Source organism: Pomacea canaliculata, linkage group LG12 (assembly GCF_003073045.1).
Source record: "Pomacea canaliculata isolate SZHN2017 linkage group LG12, ASM307304v1, whole genome shotgun sequence".
Classification (NCBI taxonomy): Eukaryota; Metazoa; Mollusca; class Gastropoda; order Architaenioglossa; family Ampullariidae; genus Pomacea; species Pomacea canaliculata.
Genome location: NC_037601.1, coordinates 10,292,211 through 10,315,084, shown reverse-complemented (window position 1 = coordinate 10,315,084; position 22,874 = coordinate 10,292,211). Strand labels below are relative to the sequence as shown.

The following is a 22,874-nucleotide window of genomic DNA, read 5'->3' as shown; positions in this document are numbered from 1 at the left end:
TTCAAGAGATCACATTTTATTTAATAAAGGAAGATGATGTTTTCAGGTGTTTTCTTCCTTTGTAAAGAAAGATTCTGGTCTGGTCTAATTTCTGTTGATGCAATACTTCATCTTTCATATATTTGGTTAACTCCACCATAAGGTCATTAAGTGACCTTTTACCTGGAAGAACAGGGGGATGTGTCCTTCAGCCACCTTCAGAGGGAGTAAGAACTGGAGAAGCATGTTTGTTTTTCTTAACAATAGAGTTTGCTGGTTTTCTCATAACACCAAAGGTCACTATTTTCTTATTATACCTAAGGTGTTCATTTTTTTCTAGACACTGATGGTTGTTTTTCTCTTGACAGCGATGGTTGCTTATTATTTTTCTCTTAACACTGAAGGCTGTTGGAAGAACACAAATGATCCAGGTACGTCTTAACATCCCAACGCAGGTTTCCCACAGAGCGGTCGAGTGAGTGATACAGGTGTGATAAACGTGACTCTAGCTGCATTACGCTCTGTTTCAGCTCCTGAATGTCATGAGCTTTATATGTATCAGCGGCACGAAGCTCACTGGCCATTTGCTCTAGGCGACCAAAGATGGCACGCATGTTCTGCATCTCATCCTGCTGCTCTGTAACTTTGTCCTTGAAGCTCTCCAGCCGCCCTTGGAACCGTGACAGTGTGCCGGATGTTGTCTGCAGCAGTATCTCTGTCTGGCCTGCAAACAGTATGGTTAATGATAAAGTGTTTGTGGCATTATTTTTATAAATGGATGAAAGATTTTTGAAGACAGAAACAAAATTTCCAGTCAGTGAAGATGCTAGTAATGTAAAATGCTCATTATTCTAAAGAACTGTTAATGACTCGGGAGGAGACACAGGTTTAATATTTGAAATTTATCTTTAGTGATTTCAGCTGTAAGTAACAGTACATTAAATGTCAGTCTTTGACAAGGTATAATGCTGGGCCACATAGCTAAACCAGCTTAAGCCACTTGACTGTTGGAAGTAGGGGTTCACCCCATTTCCTCCTCTATAGGCTGGCATTGGCCCTCAGTCTAGTCCTCCCCAGCTGCCCTCATCCCTTTTCTGTTAGCACAGTTCACTTTGTACTTACAACCTGCTTCTGATTTACTTTTGTTTTTCTGAAAGCTATCCAGGACAAAAGACAGTTGCTTAATGGGTAACTGTAATTGTTCAGTTATGCAGGATACTTGCGATAGTGCTGAATTTGACTGTCCAAATTGTTATGCAAATCTTAATATTTATTGTCATAATATTCAGTTAGGTTCACTTTGTCGCAAAGTTCCTCAGTGTTGGTGAACATCGAGTATCTTGAACAAGGGGTAGGGATGTCTGGAGTTTACCATACTTCAATCCCAGGAAAAATGTTGGTTCCCACCCATGAGGTAGCTGGAGCACTCCATATTTTTATAATATTTTGGGGGAAAAAAAAACACTAGAACAAGTGACCTTTGAACTGCTCCATGTCAGACAGCTTGAAGGTGTGCATGGTAGTGCGCATGACAAGATTTCGCTGTGTGCGCCCCAGTTCTCCAACTATGTCCTCTATGCGCACTAGACTGGAGCGCTGTCGATATGTCTCCCCCACTGCTGCAGTCAGACTGCTGCCTAGCTCTGTCACCTGTACACAGGTAAATACTCAGTAACATTAACCCAGGTGAACATGTACATCCAGTAACCCTAAGCCAGGTAATGCAAACAAAGTGAGTGCACATCACAAACATTGCACAAAATAAGCAATTCTATCCTCATACATTTAAACGATTCAAAGAAATTGCTTCATTTATGTTATACATAATTTGCAAGCATACACATACAGATAAACAAAGCGCACATGCATTAGACATGTTGCATTAAATGAGCATGTTTATCCTAATGCACATATGCAAACAAGTGCATCAAATATATGTTGCACATAATGAGCAAGCCTATATACACAGGTAAACAAGGTACACATACATTATACAAATACAGGTAAGCAAAATAAGCAGTACATCATACAACATCTAGACAAGGTTATAAAGGCAGTACCAAAGAAGGACATTCTTGTACTCAGTGACTGGAATGCTAAGGATGTCCCAGAGGCCTACTGGCAGGAACGGTGGGCAAATTTGGCATTGGCAAAACCAACCACATGCCCTCAGATTCCTAGAGTCTATGCAGAGTCATCAACTCATCTCAGCAAACACTTTACATTCTGACAAGAAATTGATCATAGCCACTTTATACTCACCAGATGGATTGGTCCATAACCAAATTGACTTCCTCTTACTACCTAGGGGCCTCAAATCCCGCATTAACAAGGCCAAGGTGAGGACATATCCAGTTACCATGACCTCATCTCAATGAGCTCAAAGCTAAAGCTGAAAGCAAAGCACCACTCAAACATACCCAAGTTTGCCTTGATTTGATTGTGGTCTTTAAGACCACAGTTGGAGGTAAATTCATTGTACTAGTCTGTGATGTAGACACCGTTGCTAGAAACATGAAAGAGGTGCTATTGCCAATATCCCAGAAAGTTCTAAGGCATCAAATGAATAAGAAATAACTCTGGGTCACGAATGACATCCTAGATATCATGACCAAAGGAGGGCCTTGAAGAGATAATGGAAAAGTGTGAAAGAAGGAAAGTCGTCTGGCGTTGACACACACCAGCTGAGCTGCCCAAGCAGGGTGAGGATGAAATAACAAAGGCCCTGACTGTTCTGTGCCAAAAAGTCTTCTAGCCCAAGGAATGTCTCAAAGAATGGATGCAGTCACTGGTCATACCAGAGAGCATAGATATAGAGAGGCTGCACTCCTTCTTTGTCCTTCTTTGTTATGAAATGTTGCGTCCCTTCGAAATGTGATGCTACCAGAGTGCAGCCTCTATATATCTACCCTCTTTGATGTGGTCAGAAAATTCTCCTTGAAAACTTCCATCCCCTTTCCTGGAACACCAAAGAGGAACGGACTGACTTGGCGCTAGAGCCGCAGTGTTAGCCTTAATGCGAGTGAGAAAAGGAATCGGTCCGGCTACAAGTAAATGGAGTCGCGGCCTGAAATGTTTTCTGTTGAATCTGTTCAGTCCGGCTATAGGAGTCAAGTCGTGGTCATTGACAACGGCAAAGCAGAAATCTGCATGAACGGGGTACGGCTCGAAGAGGTAAGCAGCTTTAAGCACCTGGAACAAAGGCACCATCCATATCAAGATCGCAAAAGCGACAATGACTAGGCTGGATAGGATATGGTAGAGCCATAACAACCTGTTTACTACAAAGTACAGTATGTACAAGTCCCTTGTAGTACAGCTCCTGCTTTACTGATATGAAAGGTGCTTGCAAAATGCGAAGGATAATCCAGGAGAACAAGTGCCTGGGGAGGCTGCTCCCGATCTTATATATACAGAGAACAGAACCAACCACTTTGTACAACTATTGTCAAGAGTCAAGTGACATAAGCTGGTCTTCTTTGGTCATGTGATCCTGCACAACACCCTGTCGAAGACTGACTGTCCTTCGAGGGACCATTGAGGGTAGTGGACGCTGTGGTGGCCAGAGGGAGAAATGACTTACAAAGGTCAAAGACTGGACTGGTCGTCATGTACAGGACCTGTTATCGCCCACAATAGGCAAGAGTGGCAGGCGAGTCAGCCACAGCCACAGGTGCCGGTCAAGGGACTAACTGTACATAAAAACCAATGCTGTACTCTGGCTCACACTTGTTTATACATCTATGCCTCCACCCACACTCTATCCCGCATGGCTCACTTCTCACGGTGTAATCATACTCAGTAACGAGCTTGGCCCTCAGAATCTGACCCTGTACACTTGAATAAATTATCCGACTCACTATGTATCCCAGATCATACTTTGTTGCTAACTACAGGAACCTTTGAGTCTTAATCACATCTTTAAATTCGTGGACACTGCCAAAAAAAAAAAAAAAAAAAAAAAAACCAACAACAGTTATTCCTAGACTGGTACGGTACCAGCTGACTACCAGCCGAATCGCCGTTCTCGATTTCTTGTGGGAGTTGGAGGGGAGTAAGGTGTTAGAGACCTCACTTTTCTCGGGGCCAGCTTTACGTGAGGGCGGTGCCCGTCTCCTATCCCCGCTGCCTTACCTTCCCCAACCCTCTGGAGTCAGGTACCATTTCCGTCAGCTGGGATGACTGGGGAAGTTTGCTGCCCTAATCGGGTATTGAATCAGCCTACTCTTAGTTCGGACGCCAGCAATCTAACCACTCGGCTATCCGAATCACCGAATCTTAGGCCCCTGTCGTTGGTTTCCTCGTCGATCAAGTTCGCTTCACTATTTCTGCCAATAGTCGTTAAATGACTGGGCCGAGCTTTGCCATTCATTTGTAGACTCCCTCACCCCGGGATTACCTACAAAGCAGCAGGCAATTTACCTATGGCATAATGCAAGTTTGCAGAGGGAACCTAGCTCAGCCACCAGGGTACACAGTTATTTAAAGAAAATATAATCTACATAGAACTAGTTTTACCCTTATAAGGCATGCGTGGATTTCAATCCCCACTACCATTGAGCACTCATTTGCAGGGAACGTTCTAGAATACTCAACCACCGGGGAACACTTGCTATACGACTTTGTACAATCTTTTATGTCAAAACTTGTGGTACTGTTGTACTGTGAGCCTTTCAGTATTATTGATAATTTGATAAGATGGGTATACTGGCATTTTGATATTGTGATGTCTGTGATACTGATTAGTCATCTATAGGAACTGCTCATATCTGTTAGGATTAACGGCTGTTGTGAGTTGTGAATCTCTACTCCCTATTGTCCCCACCAGGCCCGTTCTTACCCCCCGCGGGGCCCGAGGCATAGGGTATGTGCGGGGCCCTTGACACCACGATCGCCACGGTTGTTATTTAATGAAATGTGCGGGGCCCTAGGCAGATGCCTCGTCTGCCTGCCCCTAAGCACGGCCCTGGTCCCCACTATTCAGCTAACCCTCACCTTGTGCTCCAGAGAAGTAAGGGAGCTGTAGATTTCATAAATGTGGTTGATGATCGCGTTGTCACCGTTTGTTGTTGTCGCTGTTGCAAGAGTTGTCATTGCTGGTGGGCTTAAAGTGACGCCTTCACCACTTCCAGACCAAGTTTCTTCTTGTACCGCAGAGTACAGCTCTGAGCCTCGCTCTGATGCCACTTTCTGCACAGACATATTGCCTGATAATCCAGCGGTGACGTCATGTTCCAACGGCTCCTGCTTCTGGTTCTCCACTGGCTCTTTCCTGCTTAGATGCGGACCGAAACAAAAACACAAATGCATAAAAATAACATGGTACTTTCAGGAGGAGGAAAAGAAGAAAACGAAAGAAAAGAAACAGGATGACAACTTCCTCTAAAGTTACGAGTTTTCTCCCGTAAACAGACTAGAACAACTTAATTTTCTTTGAAAAGATTTTGTCAGTGTAACTAATACATCAGACTACAACAGGAAGAGTCAGTAAGAGGGGCACACTAACAGACAGATAGCCAGAAAGGCAGGAAACGGTCAACCAGAGGACCACTTGCACAGACTGACTTTAGGGCATACAGCCATTCAGACAGACAACCAGCCAGCTTAATAAACAGCATACAAAAAACAGGTATAGGCAGACAGATTGTTTACCGCGCGAGGCTGAGGCTGTCCAGAAGGTCCTGCTGGTCCAGCTGCCTAGTCTCTAGCTGCTCTATGCGCAGCTCCTGGTTGAGGCTGACGGCGTGCAATCGCTCCAGCTCGCGTAGCACCATACTCTCCAGCCCCACCAGCGCCGGTACCAGCGTCTGTACCATGTGATCACAAATATATCTAGCGAGAAACACACAACATCAGGGCTAATCCTAACCTAAACGTGTCATAAGGAATTAAGTATTTAGCAGGAAACACACAGGATCAAGGTTAACCCTTACTTCGTCATCAGTAAATGTTGAGCAAGAATCACGCAAGCTGCACTGACCACAAGCCAGTTGCAAACATTATTACACCGTAAAGCAATGTGATGGTCATCACCAGTCACTAGGTACTAAGAGCTGATAATTCATTAACATAGTGCAGTGCAGTGCACACCAACTGTTCATCGCCAGCCAGTACCCAATACTTAGCACACAATAGCATGACTGATGTTTCAACAAAAGTTTTAAAGACCAACCTGAATAGTTTGCAGTTTTTTTCAGACATCAATAGATATAGGCGATACAAGCCTAACCTGTAAATTTCAGCCTCCAAAACCCATCCATACTTATTATCCGCTGTGATTAACGAGCGCCGTAACAGTGCGCCATTCACAGCATTGGCAGCAGTCAACACTAGTCAGAGAGAGAGACAGAGGATGAACGACAGTTCGTGTTATTCAGACGCTGACAGTCTGCATTCATGTGGTTCTGAAAACTGCGATTTTAGTACAAGAAAGTCCGGACTTTCAACGTCCGCATAACCCGAACTGTCGTTGTGATTGGCGTTGACGGCTCACAACGTTGTGAATGGTGTACCACCGTGACGTAGGACACTGCTAGCGGCGCTCGTTGATCGCAGGTGTGAATCGCGTACTTTGGTTAATTAATTTTGGGTTTCTTCGCCTCACTCAGGAGCACATGGAAGGCAAAAAACATCAGCCAGAAGATCAAGCTGAGAATCTTAAAGTCAAACGTGATCAGCACCCTTCTTTACGGATCAGAATCATGGAAGATGACCAAAACCATCAGTAACAACCTTGACATCTTCCAAAACAGATGCCTCAGGCGCATACTTAACATCTTTTGGCCAAATACCATCACCAACAAAGAACTCTACCGAAGAATTGAAACCGAGTCCATCACCACGCAGGTTCAACGAAGGCGTTGGCGATGGATTGGACATGTGCTCCGCCAGCAGACAGCAGACCTCTCCAGAATCGACCTATGATGGACTCCAGACGGCCGAAGAAAACGAGGCCGCCCAAAGGAAACTTGGAGAAGAACAGTGGAAAGGGAGAGGAAAGGAAAGGGCTGGACATGGGGTCACCTAGAGCGGGTTTCAGCCGATCGACATGTGCCTTATGTGCAACCTGATGCACGAAGATGATTAGATAGATGTCGTCTAATGCCTCGTTTTAGCAGTTAACTGGAAAAAAATCGTCTGCTAGCAGTCCAGGGATATTAGTTCGTGGTACAGCTCATTTTGTCAAAATCACACAGGTAATTATTCTCTACCTCTCTCTCTCTCTCACACACACACACACTATTTTGCAGTTCATATTGACAGATTACATATTACTAACACTCACGGAGATTGTTCGCACACGACGTCACCTCCCTAGTCACACGCAGTGAAGCCTCGTCAGATTCACGCATCTTCCCATCTGTCACACCACACAGCTCACCTTTGCAACGCCTGGTTCCAGACTTTGAAGCTCAGCAGATGTCAGAGACGCAATGACGTCATTAAGGTAACGGCCCGTGTCGGCGACTTTCAAAATTGTGCTTCTCTGTGAACGTGAAAGGACATGGACGACCTTCTTCACTCCACCACTTCCAATGTTATCGGCGCTCATGTCTTTGACACTTCTGACACCTCCATTGCTGTCGGCTCTCGTTGCTCCAGACAACAGGACTTTCTGTGTCTGCACGTCACGCGCTGCCCCCATGACACGCCCCGTAGTGCTTTGCCCGGCCTTGCCGCCACCTGACACCAAGTTTGAATAAGAGCCGACGTCGCCCTCCTTGTGGTAGATGAGTTCCAAGGCGTTGTCGTTGATGTTGTCGCTGTGGTGTGCAGAGTGGCGACTAGCGTTCTGCACCAGCAGAACGGACAGAAGCGCAGCATTGGCGATGAGGGCCAGCAGTAGAGCACCGGCCACTCTCAGCGACGTCACGGCCATTGTGTGCGTGACGTGACGTGCCGACTAACGGTCAGACTCTATCCTTTTGCCGCTGATCTCCCTCCCTGCTCTTCCCCACCACAACCACCACCCCCACGCCCCTGCCAGTACCCGCTGTCTACGCAACACACACGCCTTGACTCTTTCATGCCGCCACTGCGGAGGGTTGGCAGGGGAAGTGGGGTTAGGGGGAGGTAAGTGAAGTTGGTCAGGGCTCGGAGTTTTTCTACTTGCCAGCTGAATGGCCAGATCGACGGCCAGGTCAAGGGTCACAGAGAAAGCAGGAAAAGGTCCGATTGGCTTATAGTCAAGAGCCATGGCAAGTGTTGCTGCCCTCTCGTTAAGATTCATTTATGACTGAAATCATTTCTATTTATAGGCTAGATGCTTGACATTCGCTTCACTCGACTTTCTTGTAAGCAATGTGTTTTAATTTGCGCTTCATTAGCTAAATGCTAGACATTAGGTCGTGTGGCCACGAGAACAAACACCAGTCTGGCAAGCCTACTGACCAAGACGAGATGCGAAAACAGTTGCGTCTACACGAAGGGTCAGGGACAAGCATTTTGTTTTGCAGTCAACGGGAGGTTCATTGGTTAGGTCTATAGAAGGCTAAAGAAAAAGAAGTGTTACACGCAAGATGTCGACCGTCAAGAAGACCAAGGCAAACCTCTTGAAAGAGTCCCCCAAAGCTTAAAGTATCCTAGGTCAGAGAGAAAAGAACTCTGAGAACCTGCAGATAAGTCTGGTTCCTTCTTACATCTCACAAAACTGCCAGTCAGATACAGACACGGCTACTTGACTGTAATCAGGCCGCTGATCTGGAACCGGAAGCTAAGAGCTGTGGCTACTTCTTTTGTACCATTTCCGGTGACAAAGCAGCGTTACATGTGGTGACCTGACACTATCCACCTCTGGGCAGCCCAGTCTATGCAATACTTTGGCACTGGGGATCAAGTCTTTCAGATGCAGCCGAGTTGTAGGGGTTGTGGTGTGACGACAACAAACTTCCAACACTCGAACAAAGGCAGGAGCAGTCAGCAGGTGTGCGACCCTTTAATACACAGGCTTGTACAATGGCCACGGCTGCGTCGCATCGTCAGCGGCGCTAAAAGTCAGGCTGTCGTCTACTGTCACATGTCTGTGTGCTCTCTCTCATCCGCCGAAGGCAAACCTTTCTCCGCGATGCTCCTGTAGGGCCGGAGCAATTAGCAGCTTTAACCCCAGCCACTCACTGCCGAGTATCCTCTCTCGCGATGCCTAGCCCCCCGCCAAAAACAAGCGAGTGTCCCGAGACGAGATCTGAACCCTGAGCCGCTCACTGCAGTGGTGACAAGTGAGTTTTTTCACCACTACACTACCGCTGGCGCCCCCGCCTGACAAGAGGGGAAAGGTGGGGAGGGGGGGTGATATTTTCTGGAACACTCGAGGCCACGAGGGGATGGGATTTCATGGGAACTAGATTGTCGGGGTTTGTAAGTAATCTTTATGAGTTATTTAATTAGTCAGCAGTCGAGTCGCCGAGTGTTTGACACTTAATTTTCCCCTCCCTTTTGCTCGGAGTCCGTGGACCAAAGAAAGCTTGTACGGTTGGACCTTAGGAGATAGCTTCATACACTAAGTTTAATATCTTTTCACACCTCACTCTTCTGCCTGTCCCCCTCTTCTATACTCGAAAAGTTTTAGGACGCAGGACTTTGTTTGGTATGGTATTTTTAAAATTTATGTTTCTATGCTTTTCTGTTTATTGGTAACCAGCACTGGACAAAGCAGGAACATCAGTGTCAAGGTGTGTGACAAGCAAGCGTCTCAAATCGATAATGAAGTTTGTGAGAAAAGCTCATACATATAGCATTACGAAGGCCTTAGCAGGTAAAATGACAATATTGGTACTGCATAACTTTGCTTATATTACAATTCAGCCAAAATATGCTATACATATATATTTTTACATCATTGTCAAAAAACCCTCTCCTTTTGATTTACTTAAATATTAGTGTTAATAACAGTTAGTGCTGGTTATTGAGTTTAAATCCTTTGCTTGGTCTTCTATAACTGAGCAAGTATTTTAATGATAGTAACTGATGAGGGGGTCTCTGAATTCTGGGGTATTCCCAAACCTGGTCTTCCTGAACTGGCTAAGGTTCCAGGACACCTCAAGTGCAATCATGAGGAAATGGATGTGGTGTTCAAATATATTCTCAGTGATTGGCATTTTGCATCCACACAGGACAGCATTGGTAAGAGTGTTGATCAAGATTAAATTTTGAACAAAACACGCCGAAGCAAACTTGAGAAATTTGAAGCAGTTATATCAGAAAGTCAGGTAACACTGACCAATTGTAGCTGCAATGAAAGTACGCAAGCAATCCACTTTTCATGACTGAGTAAAGCATCACAAACATTGTCTCTTTATTAGGTATAGCAATATATATGAACTACATCACACATAATGGCAAGGATGTTCCTAATATGACATCACATCAATATTTAGAATCCAATCCGACTATAGTGGCAAACGGTATCCATCCCTCTACCCTGACAAGGCCTGTTTAGCCTGTCATGTGAATACCATTCGTTTACATGACATTCAACTGCATGTGAACATTGTTGAATCTTATTAAAACATACCATTTTGCTGTGACATGAACAAAAGCATTAGGGGTTGTTTTAAAGAAACATTGTGAGCATAGCTCTCAACTGAATAGTATCTGAGCATAACTTGAGCATTTCCACAAATCTTTTCGGTCCCACAAAGAAATAAAAAGTGCTTCCAACACTATGTGCGTTCACACTAGTCTTCAGGTGAGACGTGGGGGCTGAAGGGACAAGATCCACTTGAGAAACATGCAGGCTAGTTTTGTTTACTAAGGAACACAAGGGACACTGGATAACCCAACTATTGCTGGAAGTAGTAAATGCTCCCTCAGCTGGTAGTATGCAGGAGGGGCCAAACAATAGATTGTCTTAACCTAAACCCAAGCCCACTTCCATCCCCTAAACTCTACCCCAGGACTTGCCAAGGAAAGTCAAAACAAAACTGCACTTGACACCCTAATCACATGGAAGCTATAGGGTGGTGACAAGTCAGCTCAGACACTGCAATTCCTGCGGAAAGCAATTAGTGAAAATAGCCGGATAACAAATGTACCAACACAACTACTGCCTTAAGTCACCACAATCTTATTAAGAACAAGATCAGGTAAAAAGCTTAGTTCATACAATTATAAAATCAATACTCATAACAATAATATAACTATTATTTCAAAACAAACCTGATTTACAGAAATAATGAATAAGAAAAACTGGCATTAGAATTTTTTTCTGAAGATCCACTTTGTCTGGACATACAATGCCATATTTACAAAGTACTAATCAGACTCTCTTTAATTAAAACCTAAACCAAAAAACACTGAATGCACATGACACTGAATTCACTTTAAATCAAGCATACAATTACTTGAACATTTTAGCCAATTCCAAGTTCATGAAAGAACATCACTGGAAAAAAATATCACTTGCTTGCTACAGTAAGCTCCTTTCAAAGCTCAGGCCTGAAAACCTGGATAAAAATCTTATACAGCATGGTGGGAGACAGACTATTTTGTTCATTGAACTCTGTTTAAGTGTTGCTGTTTCGTTTCAAACTGCTGGTCAAAGTGGAGAACACTGACTTTGGGCAACACTAGATTATCAAGTTTGTGCTCAAGTTTCTTTGATGCATCCAGCTCTAGCTTCTAACTTTTGTGAATTTTTAATTTTGACCTATCTTTTCAACAGTTTTTTTAAATTTTTCTAACCTGACTATACTGTTATTGTAGTTGTCTACTTAAGTGTGCATACACACCAAAAATTAACAAAAATTACACAGATAACTCCACATCAGTTCCTACAAAGAAAATGTATTAAAAAACCCAATACTACTACTAATAATAATACAATAACAATAACAACCAACTTTATACAAAAGTATACTAAAATATCTGGATTCAGCAGTCGTTTGCTGATGAAGGAAAAATCAGTTTAGACAAACTGGCAGATAGTGCTTACAGATGATATATAACAGAATCTTCATACATGACAAAATAAAGAGGAGAATAAACACAAGTGTCTGAAAACTACTGAAGAGCTATTCTGAGCATCAAGACGCAGAAGTGTCCAAGAACTACTTGACTCGCAGCCTCAAAAAGAAACACTGAACGGTCTGTCTGGTCAGCAAGTTTGCACTGCCAACCGCTTTAATCATCAGGCCAGGCGGCGAAAGCAGCCTCCTGCTCGTCAAGCAGCTTGAAAATGATTGGGGGGGTATCGCAGCCCACCTGGTCCTCCAAGAACCTGCGACTCTCCCGCGTGTCATCCATCCAGTAGGACTTGGGCAGTGAGAACAGCTCCTTCTCGTCTATGTTGCTCAGTCCTTTCATGTTGATGGTACCTAATCAAAAACAAAAATTAGCAAAAAATTATAACCAATGATGTCAAAAGTTAAACCAAATCTTAAATTTTTTATGTGTATTTGATTTTTTTCAGAACAGAGTTGCTGCATATTCAAGCCAATATGAAATTAACCTGGTTTAGGAATGTAGCCAATGGGAGATTTCACAGCAATAGAGTCATCTCCTTTGCAACGACGCAGGATCCAGTCAAGGACGCGAATGTTCTCCCCAAATCCTGGCCACAGGAACTTGCCTTGATCATTGGTGCGGAACCAGTTGACATGGAAAATCTTGGGAAGCTAAAACAGAAGCCAATATGTAGGAACTTGCTATAGTATGAAGTAGCCACTGTGCAGGAACTGGCTATACTAATTAGAAACTAGCTGGATTATCGAACTGCACTGCTACACATTCAAAAGTGACAAATGATAAGGCAGATAAAGTATTAGTGTTAACCTCACATCCTTTTAAAGACAGTTTTATCTCTTGGAACAAATCTGTTGGGAGAAATGGTTAAAAATTTAAAGATGGCATATGATGCGTCCAAGGTTTAAACTTAACTGGCCATTAATTCTTCAATGAACTCTAGTCAGGTAGACAAATATCATGCAATCATCTGAAGAAACAAACCTGCTGGGAAAATGTTATGCAATTATTTGTCGGAAAAAAACACACAGTATGGTGCAATCACGTGGAGGAACTTTTGTCGCATTGGAAAATCTTATGTAATCATTTGAATAAATGATTTTTCAATAACTGACATCAAAAGTCTTCTAACCCTGACCTTCATGGTCTTAAGGGGGACATTAGTGAACAAGCCCATGGGTCCAGAAACACATAGAAAACAGTCTGCTAGTCTGAGAGTGAGTCTTGTGTTAACTTTCAAGAATGATCTTATCTTCTGAATTCCCTGCTTACCATGTGTCTAGTACTCAAGGGCAACTTATCTGCATATGGCATCTTTTTACAGGGCTGGCTGTCTTGCCTGGATAAAGCATTAGTTGCTGGTTCTGTGTAAAACACCTATCCTACACCCCCTGGGCAACTTGCTCATGTCTAATACTTCCAAGGATCTTGTCTACCAGTCTGCTAATGCTGGGCACTTTACTGTGACCTCCTGTCAAATATTAAGTCCACTCCTGCCAGGTACTCAACAATGGGTCTCTATCAACACAGCTCTCACCTTTCTGCCAGGCACCTTGCCAATGTCCAGCCAGTGCTGCAGGTATTGACCGAAGTTGTAGCCCATGAATGGCCGCATAGCCATGGGGTCATGCATAATTGTCTTGCCTGTTGTAAAGCAGAACTACATAAGCTTTGTGCTTGTCATGATTGCTTGCATTTAATCTTTTGAACCAGACAATTTGACAATACTTTGGTGATGACAGCTGCATGGTTTAGATGAGATTTTTGCAAAAGTGCAAAATGCACTATTCTTTTATTGTATGCATGCATATTGCTGCCAAACTTGATCTCAAAATAATAGTACCCCCCAGCCTGTTAAACACTTACCCTTAAACTCTGCTGCAGCTGTGGCCTCTGACTTGACACAAGCACCAATCATGACACCATGCTCCCAGTTGAAGGCTTCATACACCAACGGAACACCTGCCAATAAGTGATACTAAAAAGGTGAAACCAATCAGTGGTACTGGTTGTCATGGTTTACACTTACACAGAAGCAGTAATGCAGTCCTTTAAAAGGTTATCAGAAGGATAGAATGACAGTCATAGTTTATTCACAAATATGATCAATGAAAGCATTTCCTGCCCATGGAGAAAAGTAAATTTTGACACAAAGAGCTGGTTCTTATTCCACCCCTACTTTTGGATTTTCTGTGGATCATGCACATAGTCACTGAAAAGTTTAATATTTTTTAAATGGTTGACAAAAATTTGTAATCACTTATGTAAAAAATTATTATGTCAAGCCAACATGACCCATGCCTCATAACCAAGAAATGGCACAAAGTTGTTTTCTTTAAAAAGAAAAAAGCCATGAAAAAGAAAAGGGTACAAGTGCAAAAAGCACTACTTTTGCCATTCTATTTTGGGGTTAAGGTCATATCATCTATGGGTTAGGGTTGCCTTATCTTGAGGTCAGGCTCACCTCATCTTTGGATTAGGGTTACCCTACCTTTGGGTCTGCGCCCACCGAAGATGATGGCGCTGATTGGCACCCCTTCTGGATCCTCCCACTTTGGATGTATGATCGGGCACTGGCTAGCAGGGCATGTGAAGCGAGAATTTGGATGAGCGGCTTGAGTATCTGACCATCCCACAGCTGATGGAGTCCCCAGCCATGTTGTTATAGCTGTTCCCTGTATACAGAGAATAAGTTTGTCTTACATCATTGTCTGTCATAATTATGTAGACAGAGGATTTGTGTCTGACAGCATTGTAGACAACAAAAATCCTGTCCACAAAAAGAGAAGTTGTAACGTCTCATTACACAGTGTAAAGTAAAATGCCCTTTTCATACTTGATGGTTAACATGACAAACAATAATACAAGAGTTACCTTGTAATACTGTCTGTCATGGTAATCATGCAAATACTCAATCTTACACTGTTTATATCTTCATTTTGTTCAGTGTGCCTAGATGTACCTCACTGTCCACTGGCTGTTATCGTTCATTTATCATTATTGGTCTGCACATTGAGTGCGACCTATCTTGGTCATGATGTTGTGCGTTACAAGTTCCCATTATTATTACTAAAACAAAATCATGTTTATCGTCAAAATATCTGCTCTCAGCTACCAAAGTACAAAGGAAAAGGAACCCTAAGCTTTCAAAAGTGATGGGTAAGAGAAAGAGATGACTGGGACTAAATCATGCGATACCCACGCAACATTGGAGCAGCTTTATATGTGATACACAACACTGACCCAATTTTACATGTGATACCCACATAACATCATTATGCATGTTCCCTAAACACAGGCACAACTTTATGCTGTTATTGCAGCTTGAATGTTTTAACAGTCTTTTAGTAACTACTACCATTTATTCAAAATAAAACTAACCCACCCACAAGCTTATTCTGGAAGAGCAGTGCAAGGAGCCCGATACATTACATACATTTCTCATGTGCCTACAAATCCCATCTTGTGGAACTTTTTTCAATGTACACATGCCTATGTCAGTGACAAATACCTTCAAGAAGCTGCATAGAATTGAAAAAACAGAGATCACTCACAGGAGGATACTCATCCTCCAGACCCTCCCAGTAGTAGCCACCATCTGCTGTCATTGCCACATTAGTGAAAATGGAATTGGCCTGGAAGCTCTTCATAGCATTTGGGTTAGTCTTCCAGTTGGTTCCTGGGGCCACACCAAAAAATCCTGCTTCTGGGTTTATTCCCCGAAGCTCACCTTTCTTGTTGAACCTCATCCATGCAATGTCATCACCTAGATGATATACCATGTAGCTCAATGATCAATGAAAGTTTCAGATAATCATTTTATGAATCAAAATGCTACAAAGGACCAGCATAAGACTTAAGAATATATCTTTAGGCACTCTTTACTTGCTGAGCATATTAACCAACTTTCTGGCCTTAATAATCTGGAAAAAAAATGTAACATCTTGCATCGAATACTGTTTTGTACCGTTCTTAAAGCCTACACAGCTTCATCATACCCTTAATTTTGTGAGACATTACGCAATGAACAACTCATTTACTCACCTACGCACTGGACCTTGAATCCAGGGAGTCCAGGTGTTATCATGGCCAAATTTGTCTTTCCACAGGCACTGGGGAAGGCAGCAGCAATGAACATTTCCTCTCCATCTGGTGGAGTGATGCCTGAAATCTAGTCACACAATCTGTCATGCTCGCATGTTGCTAAATTGTAACCTGTATTTTTACCTGCAACTATAGTAAACTATAACAGCTTCAACCTAAACATTATTTATAACATGGAATTTCCTTCTTTTCAAAATTATTAGAAAGCAGTACATAAACAGATTCGAAATTTCTTAAGTTATAATTTTAAAAAGTAAAGTGCTCCTGGAAACCAGCTTGAAACTTTTCCAACCTTAAACCATTGTGAAATTGCACGTTCTTGTAAATCCAAAGGAAATTAAGTCTATTAAATCGTATTTCTAAAGGAAAATTTTGATATAGGCTTATGAACAATCTGGTAATGTTATGTCTGATATTTAGTGGATTGTAATGTTTAAACACCATGTAAAATTGAATAAACATAATCTACGCTCACAAAGAACAACTTTACTGCCTGCTGGCTGATTTCACGTGTACTTGTGACCTTATCATTTTTATCATTTTTGAAAAGATACTTCAACAGACTGAACACCAAAGACAGGGTGAAACACTGTCCAAATATTCTCTAATTTATTGTACTTGCGTTTCATAGTATAGTAGAGCAGTACCTCTAGGTTAACTAGTTGCTGCAACATTCTAAAATGAGTAGGGCAAACATACCAACATATGCTCTGCCATCCAGCCCTCATCCCGAGCAATGACACTGGCAATACGCAGGGCAAAGCACTTCTTTCCAAGAAGAGAGTTCCCACCATAGCCACTACCAAAAGATTTGATCTTGCGCTCATCTGGGAAGTGCACAATCATGACTTTTTCTGGATTGCAAGGCCAGTGGTTCTTTACAGGACCTGCACAGAATTACTGCAGCTGTAAACAATGGGCCCTATCACTCTGACATGTTTTTTGTGACAGAATAGCCCAGCAGTAACATCTGCTGGTGACGAAGGATGCAAGTGGAGTGCATGTACAATGAGCTATACTCACGCTGCACAGGTCGAGGAAGTCCTACAGAGTGAATGCACTTCACAAAGTCATCTTCTTCCTGACTTTTCAATACATCCCAAACTTTGGGTGTGACGCGGGTCATGATGCGCATGCACAGCAGCACGTAGTTGGAATCTGTTACTTGTATTCCAACTTTTGATAATGGTGACCCAACAGGCCCCATGCTGAAGGGTATGACAAACATAGTGCGACCTGAAAACCAAATTCAATATAAGTAACTCATTCATCTCTTCCACGTCTTCTGTTCCTCACTGCATCACTGACTGATTTATGAAGTCTGCCAACATATTGGCTTAAACTATATAGGCCCCTATGAACAATCTGCTGCATAATCCTTCCTTTATTAGCTGTCAATGCTTTGAGTAATTTGCCCAAAAAAGGGCATAATGGGAAAGTGGATAGCCGAGTGGTTACAGCATTGGTGTCTGCACCTGCTGGAGGCGTGCAATGTACATTCGCAAATGGACTCTGCTGTTGAATGGGTTAGAGTTAGACCCAAATGGATACTGATGTTGAATAGATCTAACTTGTTAAAGGGTGGGGAAAGATAAAGAAGAGGATATAGGTTCCACTCTCACAAAAAGCAGGCCCCAAGAAAAATGTCTTCTTACATCTCTCTCCCCAATGACTAAAAGTGACAGGACTTGCTTCAAAAAAGGACATTATGCAATATTAATTACTGTTATTTTACTGAGCATAGTGTTTTTGCTAAATGAGCTAAATTTTAAAAAGTCTTTCATTGTCTTTGATGTGCAGTGTGCACCACGAGCGAAACTGAATCCTATTTGAATACAAAACTAATCTTGCTTCCAGAGACCAGTCGGCATGTTTTCAGGTGCCAAGTTCAATCTATAGTGACTTACACTGCAAATTCAAGAGACAAGACTGCACGATTACAGTTGCCAGATTCAATCGAAAGTGAAATACATTGCAAAATCAAGAGATTACAAATTGTGAATGGCTACATTCTGCCAGATTCTATAGGGTTCAAATAATAAGTAGTTAACAGGAATTTATAAATAAATGTCAGCGCCACATTTAACTTCACACAAATATTTGGCTACAGATATTTAATCTGCATTTTCATCTAAAAGGTTCCTCCAAAAGCAAGTAAATTATGTATAGATGTTACCTAGATGAAAACCTATCAGACAAATAAAAAAAAACAACCCAAAAACTTACCTGCCATGCAACCACGAAAACGCTCATCTAGTTCTTTCTGCATATCGTCAGGGCTCATCCAATGTCCTAAAATGGGCTCCACTCCAGGTTTGGTGTGTGGCACAGCCTCATACTTGTCAGCAGTAACAATATAGGTCTTAGACTCAACTCGTGCCACATCACTAGGGTCTGTGCGGCACAGGTAGCTAGAATAAATCCAGCAGGTGCTTCACTTCTTGCATGACACAGGCAAAATAATAAAGCAACAATATAAAAATAATCACCTAAGATTCTAAAGGTTTAAGATGGCATGTAAATCTAAATTTGAACCTTTAAGCATTAATTATTTACAAAAATAATCCAGACACCAACTTTTAGTACAAGAAATCTGTGCTGCTCTTTGCATCACTGTGATTTGTGTGCTGTCTTTACATCATACATCATATATGTAAAGGAGATTTGGCACTGGCAAACTGGGAAAAATAATATCAGAATTTTAAAAAAAAAAAAAAAAAAAAAAAAAAAAGAATAACCCTGACAACTTTTCTGATGTAAACAGCAGTTTCTAATCCCAAATCTCCCTAAGTTACTACTACAGCTTTCAAACTGATTTCACTCAGGACCTGTTAGGATACTTGAGCTTGGTTAGAACACCACGCTCCAACAGCTTGTTGGTGATCTCATGAGCCTCCTCCTCTGACCCATCACAGATGTACACACATCGTGGGTTCATCAGTTGAATCTGCAGAAATAAAGTCAAAGGTTTTTTTAGCTTATATACATCCCTTCCCTCAAACATAGGACCTGACAAACTTGTGTATTTGTATGTGGATCCCAAAGTGCTACAAGTACTAAGTAAACTACTAAGCTGCACAAGTAAAATTTGAAGCAAATCAGTTTATGGGGTTTAAGAATCATAGTATGATTTAATTTGTTGCCTTTGGTTTCTTAACAGCAACCAAAATTATAAATTGCATAAAGCTACACCGGCACTGGAATCAATATCGTTTCCATTTGACTTGACAAGTACCCTTGTCTTCCTCCTCCAGGTACAACTGTTCTTTCCCGCCACACATTGAAAGTTTGGCCTTTAATTTCTATGGCAACGTGTGTGGCATGCTCCTGCTTCTTGCAATAATTATTTTTCCAAAAATGGTTTGACAACTTTAAACATTTAACTGGTTCTTGCAATCTGGTTCTGACTGCACCAAACACATTCAGTCTGCATGCAGCAATACTCACACAGTGACACACGAAGATCCTGGCATTTTTGGTCATGTCTTTGAAGTTGCCCTTAACAATCTGGACATGACCAACTTTCTGGATGACAATTTCATGCACCTCATTAAAGAGATCCTCCTCCTTAATGTCAGGATACATCCTGTACTTCCGCTTGTCAGCCATCTCTGCTCTCACTTGAACCAGAAGAAGCTCACATTGAGTTATTCACAAAAACAAGTACAACATTTAATCTTACTGCAAATTTTTTTCAAATTACTCTTAAAAAGAGGCTCTCTCCACAAGCCAGAAAGAATAATAATTTCACGAGATTTTTAAACTGATGATCATAATATTTAATGATTTAATATATTTGCAATTTGTTCTTCTGAATGTGAATATACATTATCTTGTTACAATACAAACTGATTATAAAACAGATCTTTTAATCATCAGAAGCACGAAGTATTTCTGACTGAAGGCATGCTCAAGGACGTTTAATAATCGGAAAGTGTGAACTTGATGTACACTGCATGTCCTTTAACCAGTCCAAGAAACATCACAAACAATAATATCCTATGCACGTCCTTGGTCACATCCACTGAGCAGAAGATGCATTACAAGTAAAAGCAAGCAAAACCAACTATGCAACAAACCTCTTAATCCTAACAAACGTTAAAATTATTGTTTGCTTTGCACAAAGTCATATATGGCAACAGCCCTGGTTTTTTTTTACTGTATTGTTTACTCGTTCTAGATAGGTCAAGGTTATTGTAGGTTACGGGCATTTTGAATATTAACTTCTTTGTGGGGCTGTTAGTCAAAGTTACACAGAACAACAAAATAGTAAGAAACTGCATATTAAATGCACTGTAGTTTTCAGAATACACATATAGCAAGAAAAAAAGACGCACAATCACGGAAATGCGATAATGTTTTCCTGCTCTCAAGGTCAGTCAGGGGCCGGCCTTCACCTTCAAAGCCGGCATTGACATCACTATTTGCTAGCATTACAATTACTACCAGCGTGCCGCTTTCACAAGTTTTACGAATACTACCACTCTCAATTACTACCAGATGTACCACTCTCGCAATCTGACAAAGCCTTTTAAAGTCTGGCGTAAAACACTTAGCTTGTGTTGCTACCAAAATAATGAAATCACAAGAATAATAAAGACGATGCGGAAGAAACAAACTGGCGATATACGATAGGGCACATAATCAAACTCAGCACAAGCAAATAAACAGTAACAGTTAGCTTTACATCTTTCAAAGAGCACGTCAACAAACCTTCCGATCTCCAGAAATGCAAAACAACAGAACCGTTCCTCTATACTCCCTTTACCCTCGGCGGTGGCTCGAGTACTGACCCAACGCGACCCTTGTTCATGCAATGTGTTGACTTCCTGCGATTGGCTGACTGCAGCCTCACACACACACAGCCGGTCACGATGCCAGACGAGCTCAATGACGAGCGGGCGGGCTTTTCGTGTACGCAGTATTTTCCCCTGCAACTACATTAAAGGGATCGTAAAGGCAAAATAAAACTGCTTAGAATCTCATTTTCGTGTCTGTTCATGTGGATAAAGCTGAAGGTTTTGTTGAAAGTTGTGTCGACCCTAGCAGCATCGGAAACCATAAGCTCAAGGGGTCCACCAAGTTTGTCTTGATCCGACTGTGATACAGGGGGTCAATCTATCGCAATGCTTGACTCATGGGGCATGGCGCTGCCAGCGCATGCGCACATAAGCCAAGCTCCACGCTCGCCGAGGCGAAACCAGAGTGCGGGAGATCAACCCCACATATAGGGTCGTGACCCCTAACAATGGCAATGACCTTTTTGCCATGGCGTGCTACATACGACCGGCCGCCATTTTCAAATTTGTGAGTCTATACTTTTCCCAACAGAAAAGCTTCTCAAGCGGTCAATTTCTATACTGATACATGTGTTCGACGCTTCGATAACAGTACGTATAATTTTTATACTCTATATTAACATAGTTATTGAGATTTTAACTACAGAAATGTCCAAATTTAATGCAGAATATCATTCTAACAGAAGAAAGATTAAGAGTACACATTAACGCAATAAATGCACAAGTTTTCCAGACAGAGGTAGAATTCGTGCTCAGCAGTTCTGAACGCTTGTATTTGATAATTCTTTAGCCGTTAGCAATGGAGAGAATTTGGAGCTGTCAGAATTTCCTCAAATTGCGATTACGAAAGTGGAACGTAACAGAGCTTCGACAGTTCCGTCTGTTTACTGGTACGATAGCGTTAAAATGCCAGGTTTCTTCGGGCAGTATAATATTTTTTTCTCTTATTTATTGTGGGTTTGTTTTTTTTGTCTTGCAAGTCCTGGGCTGTGTGTGAACTATGCTGATTATTAGGCTCATAACCTTTCATGTTTATTTGTTCAAGAAGCAGTGTTTGTATGGTAAAGGATTTTTGGTGTAAAATGTACTTGCTTTGTCACATATTGCTGATAATGTTGACAGATTTGGTCCTTTGGACTCTTAACTCTGCCTCTCAATTTTATAACTTTTTAGGCTAGCTTAAACGACTTTTTCAAACACCAAACTTTCCACTGCAGCAGCTAATTAAGAATATTTGTCAAAGAGCAGCATAAGGATTGTGTTCCCAGTGGTGAACCAAAAAAAAAACTTATATAGATAGCCCATTGACAACTGATTATGACTGGAAGTATCATTTCAGACAACTTTAATGGTCTTTTTCAACAACAAATCATAATAACTGCATAATGGTCAATAATTTATTTTACTGTTATTCTAGATAGCTGGCTGCTGGCATTTTAAGATGAAAGTGGTCACAGGGTGTGCACAATCTATTGAACCAGATGCAAGCTTCATTAATTAGAGCTATAAAGCTGATTCCTCATGTCCTATGCTTCCAGTTCTCCTGCACAAGTCATTAAGTAAGTGCAATTTACTTTTTGATTCATAATATTCATAATCCTTGTGCAGAAAGAAAATTTATGAAGCATGTGACCATTAATGGTCAAAATGACTTCTATGTTATTGTGTGCTGCAGATTTAAGGAAGGAGAAAAAGATAATACCTGAACTGTTTGAACACAGTCATTACACCACAGATAGTGTAGCTTTTGTTGTGATGCTGCACTATAAGAGTGTGTTATTATTATACTTTTGATCTTGATTTGTGAAATCTTATTTGCCTTCTATATTTATTTCCATGCAGGTAACTACCAAGAATCTAGCTGAATCTGCAAGGGACAAAAATGTCGGAGGTGGAGAGTGATGACAAAAATGCTCCCACTCAACCAAAAAGGATACAGATAACTCCGATTAGATTTCGGTCTGTTTTCATTTCCTCTGCTTAATTTTAGGGAATTTTTTTTGGTGGACATCATGTAGGGACACAAGGCTGTGT

General features: G+C 41.8%; 2 protein-coding genes across 4 annotated transcripts; both read right to left on the bottom strand.

The window, feature by feature from the left end:
- On the bottom strand, positions 1–8,007 carry LOC112553366. Of its 2 annotated transcripts, none has more exons than XM_025220536.1 (5): positions 7,361–8,007; positions 5,632–5,786; positions 4,975–5,254; positions 1,458–1,629; positions 1–703 (listed from the first exon to the last, which is right to left on the bottom strand). In XM_025220536.1, the coding sequence occupies exons 1-5, from the start codon at positions 7,856–7,858 to the stop codon at positions 372–374; spliced, it is 1,437 nt and encodes a 478-aa protein (XP_025076321.1). In that variant the 5' UTR covers positions 7,859–8,007; the 3' UTR covers positions 1–371. The 2 variants fall into 2 exon arrangements, with proteins under 2 accessions (XP_025076321.1, XP_025076322.1); XM_025220537.1 differs by having other exon boundaries at positions 4,975–5,251.
- Positions 8,008–10,249: 2,242 nt separating this feature from the next.
- Positions 10,250–20,989, bottom strand: LOC112553365 (phosphoenolpyruvate carboxykinase [GTP]-like). Of its 2 annotated transcripts, none has more exons than XM_025220534.1 (13): positions 20,755–20,989; positions 19,489–19,661; positions 18,870–18,988; positions 18,268–18,452; positions 17,065–17,277; positions 16,741–16,928; positions 15,982–16,108; positions 15,492–15,703; positions 14,429–14,612; positions 13,804–13,899; positions 13,475–13,581; positions 12,425–12,590; positions 10,250–12,290 (listed from the first exon to the last, which is right to left on the bottom strand). In XM_025220534.1, the coding sequence occupies exons 2-13, from the start codon at positions 19,648–19,650 to the stop codon at positions 12,097–12,099; spliced, it is 1,953 nt and encodes a 650-aa protein (XP_025076319.1). In that variant the 5' UTR covers positions 19,651–19,661; positions 20,755–20,989; the 3' UTR covers positions 10,250–12,096. The 2 variants fall into 2 exon arrangements, with proteins under 2 accessions (XP_025076319.1, XP_025076320.1); XM_025220535.1 differs by lacking the exon at positions 20,755–20,989 and adding an exon at positions 20,121–20,142.
- Between the last annotated feature and the right edge of the window lie 1,885 nt (positions 20,990–22,874).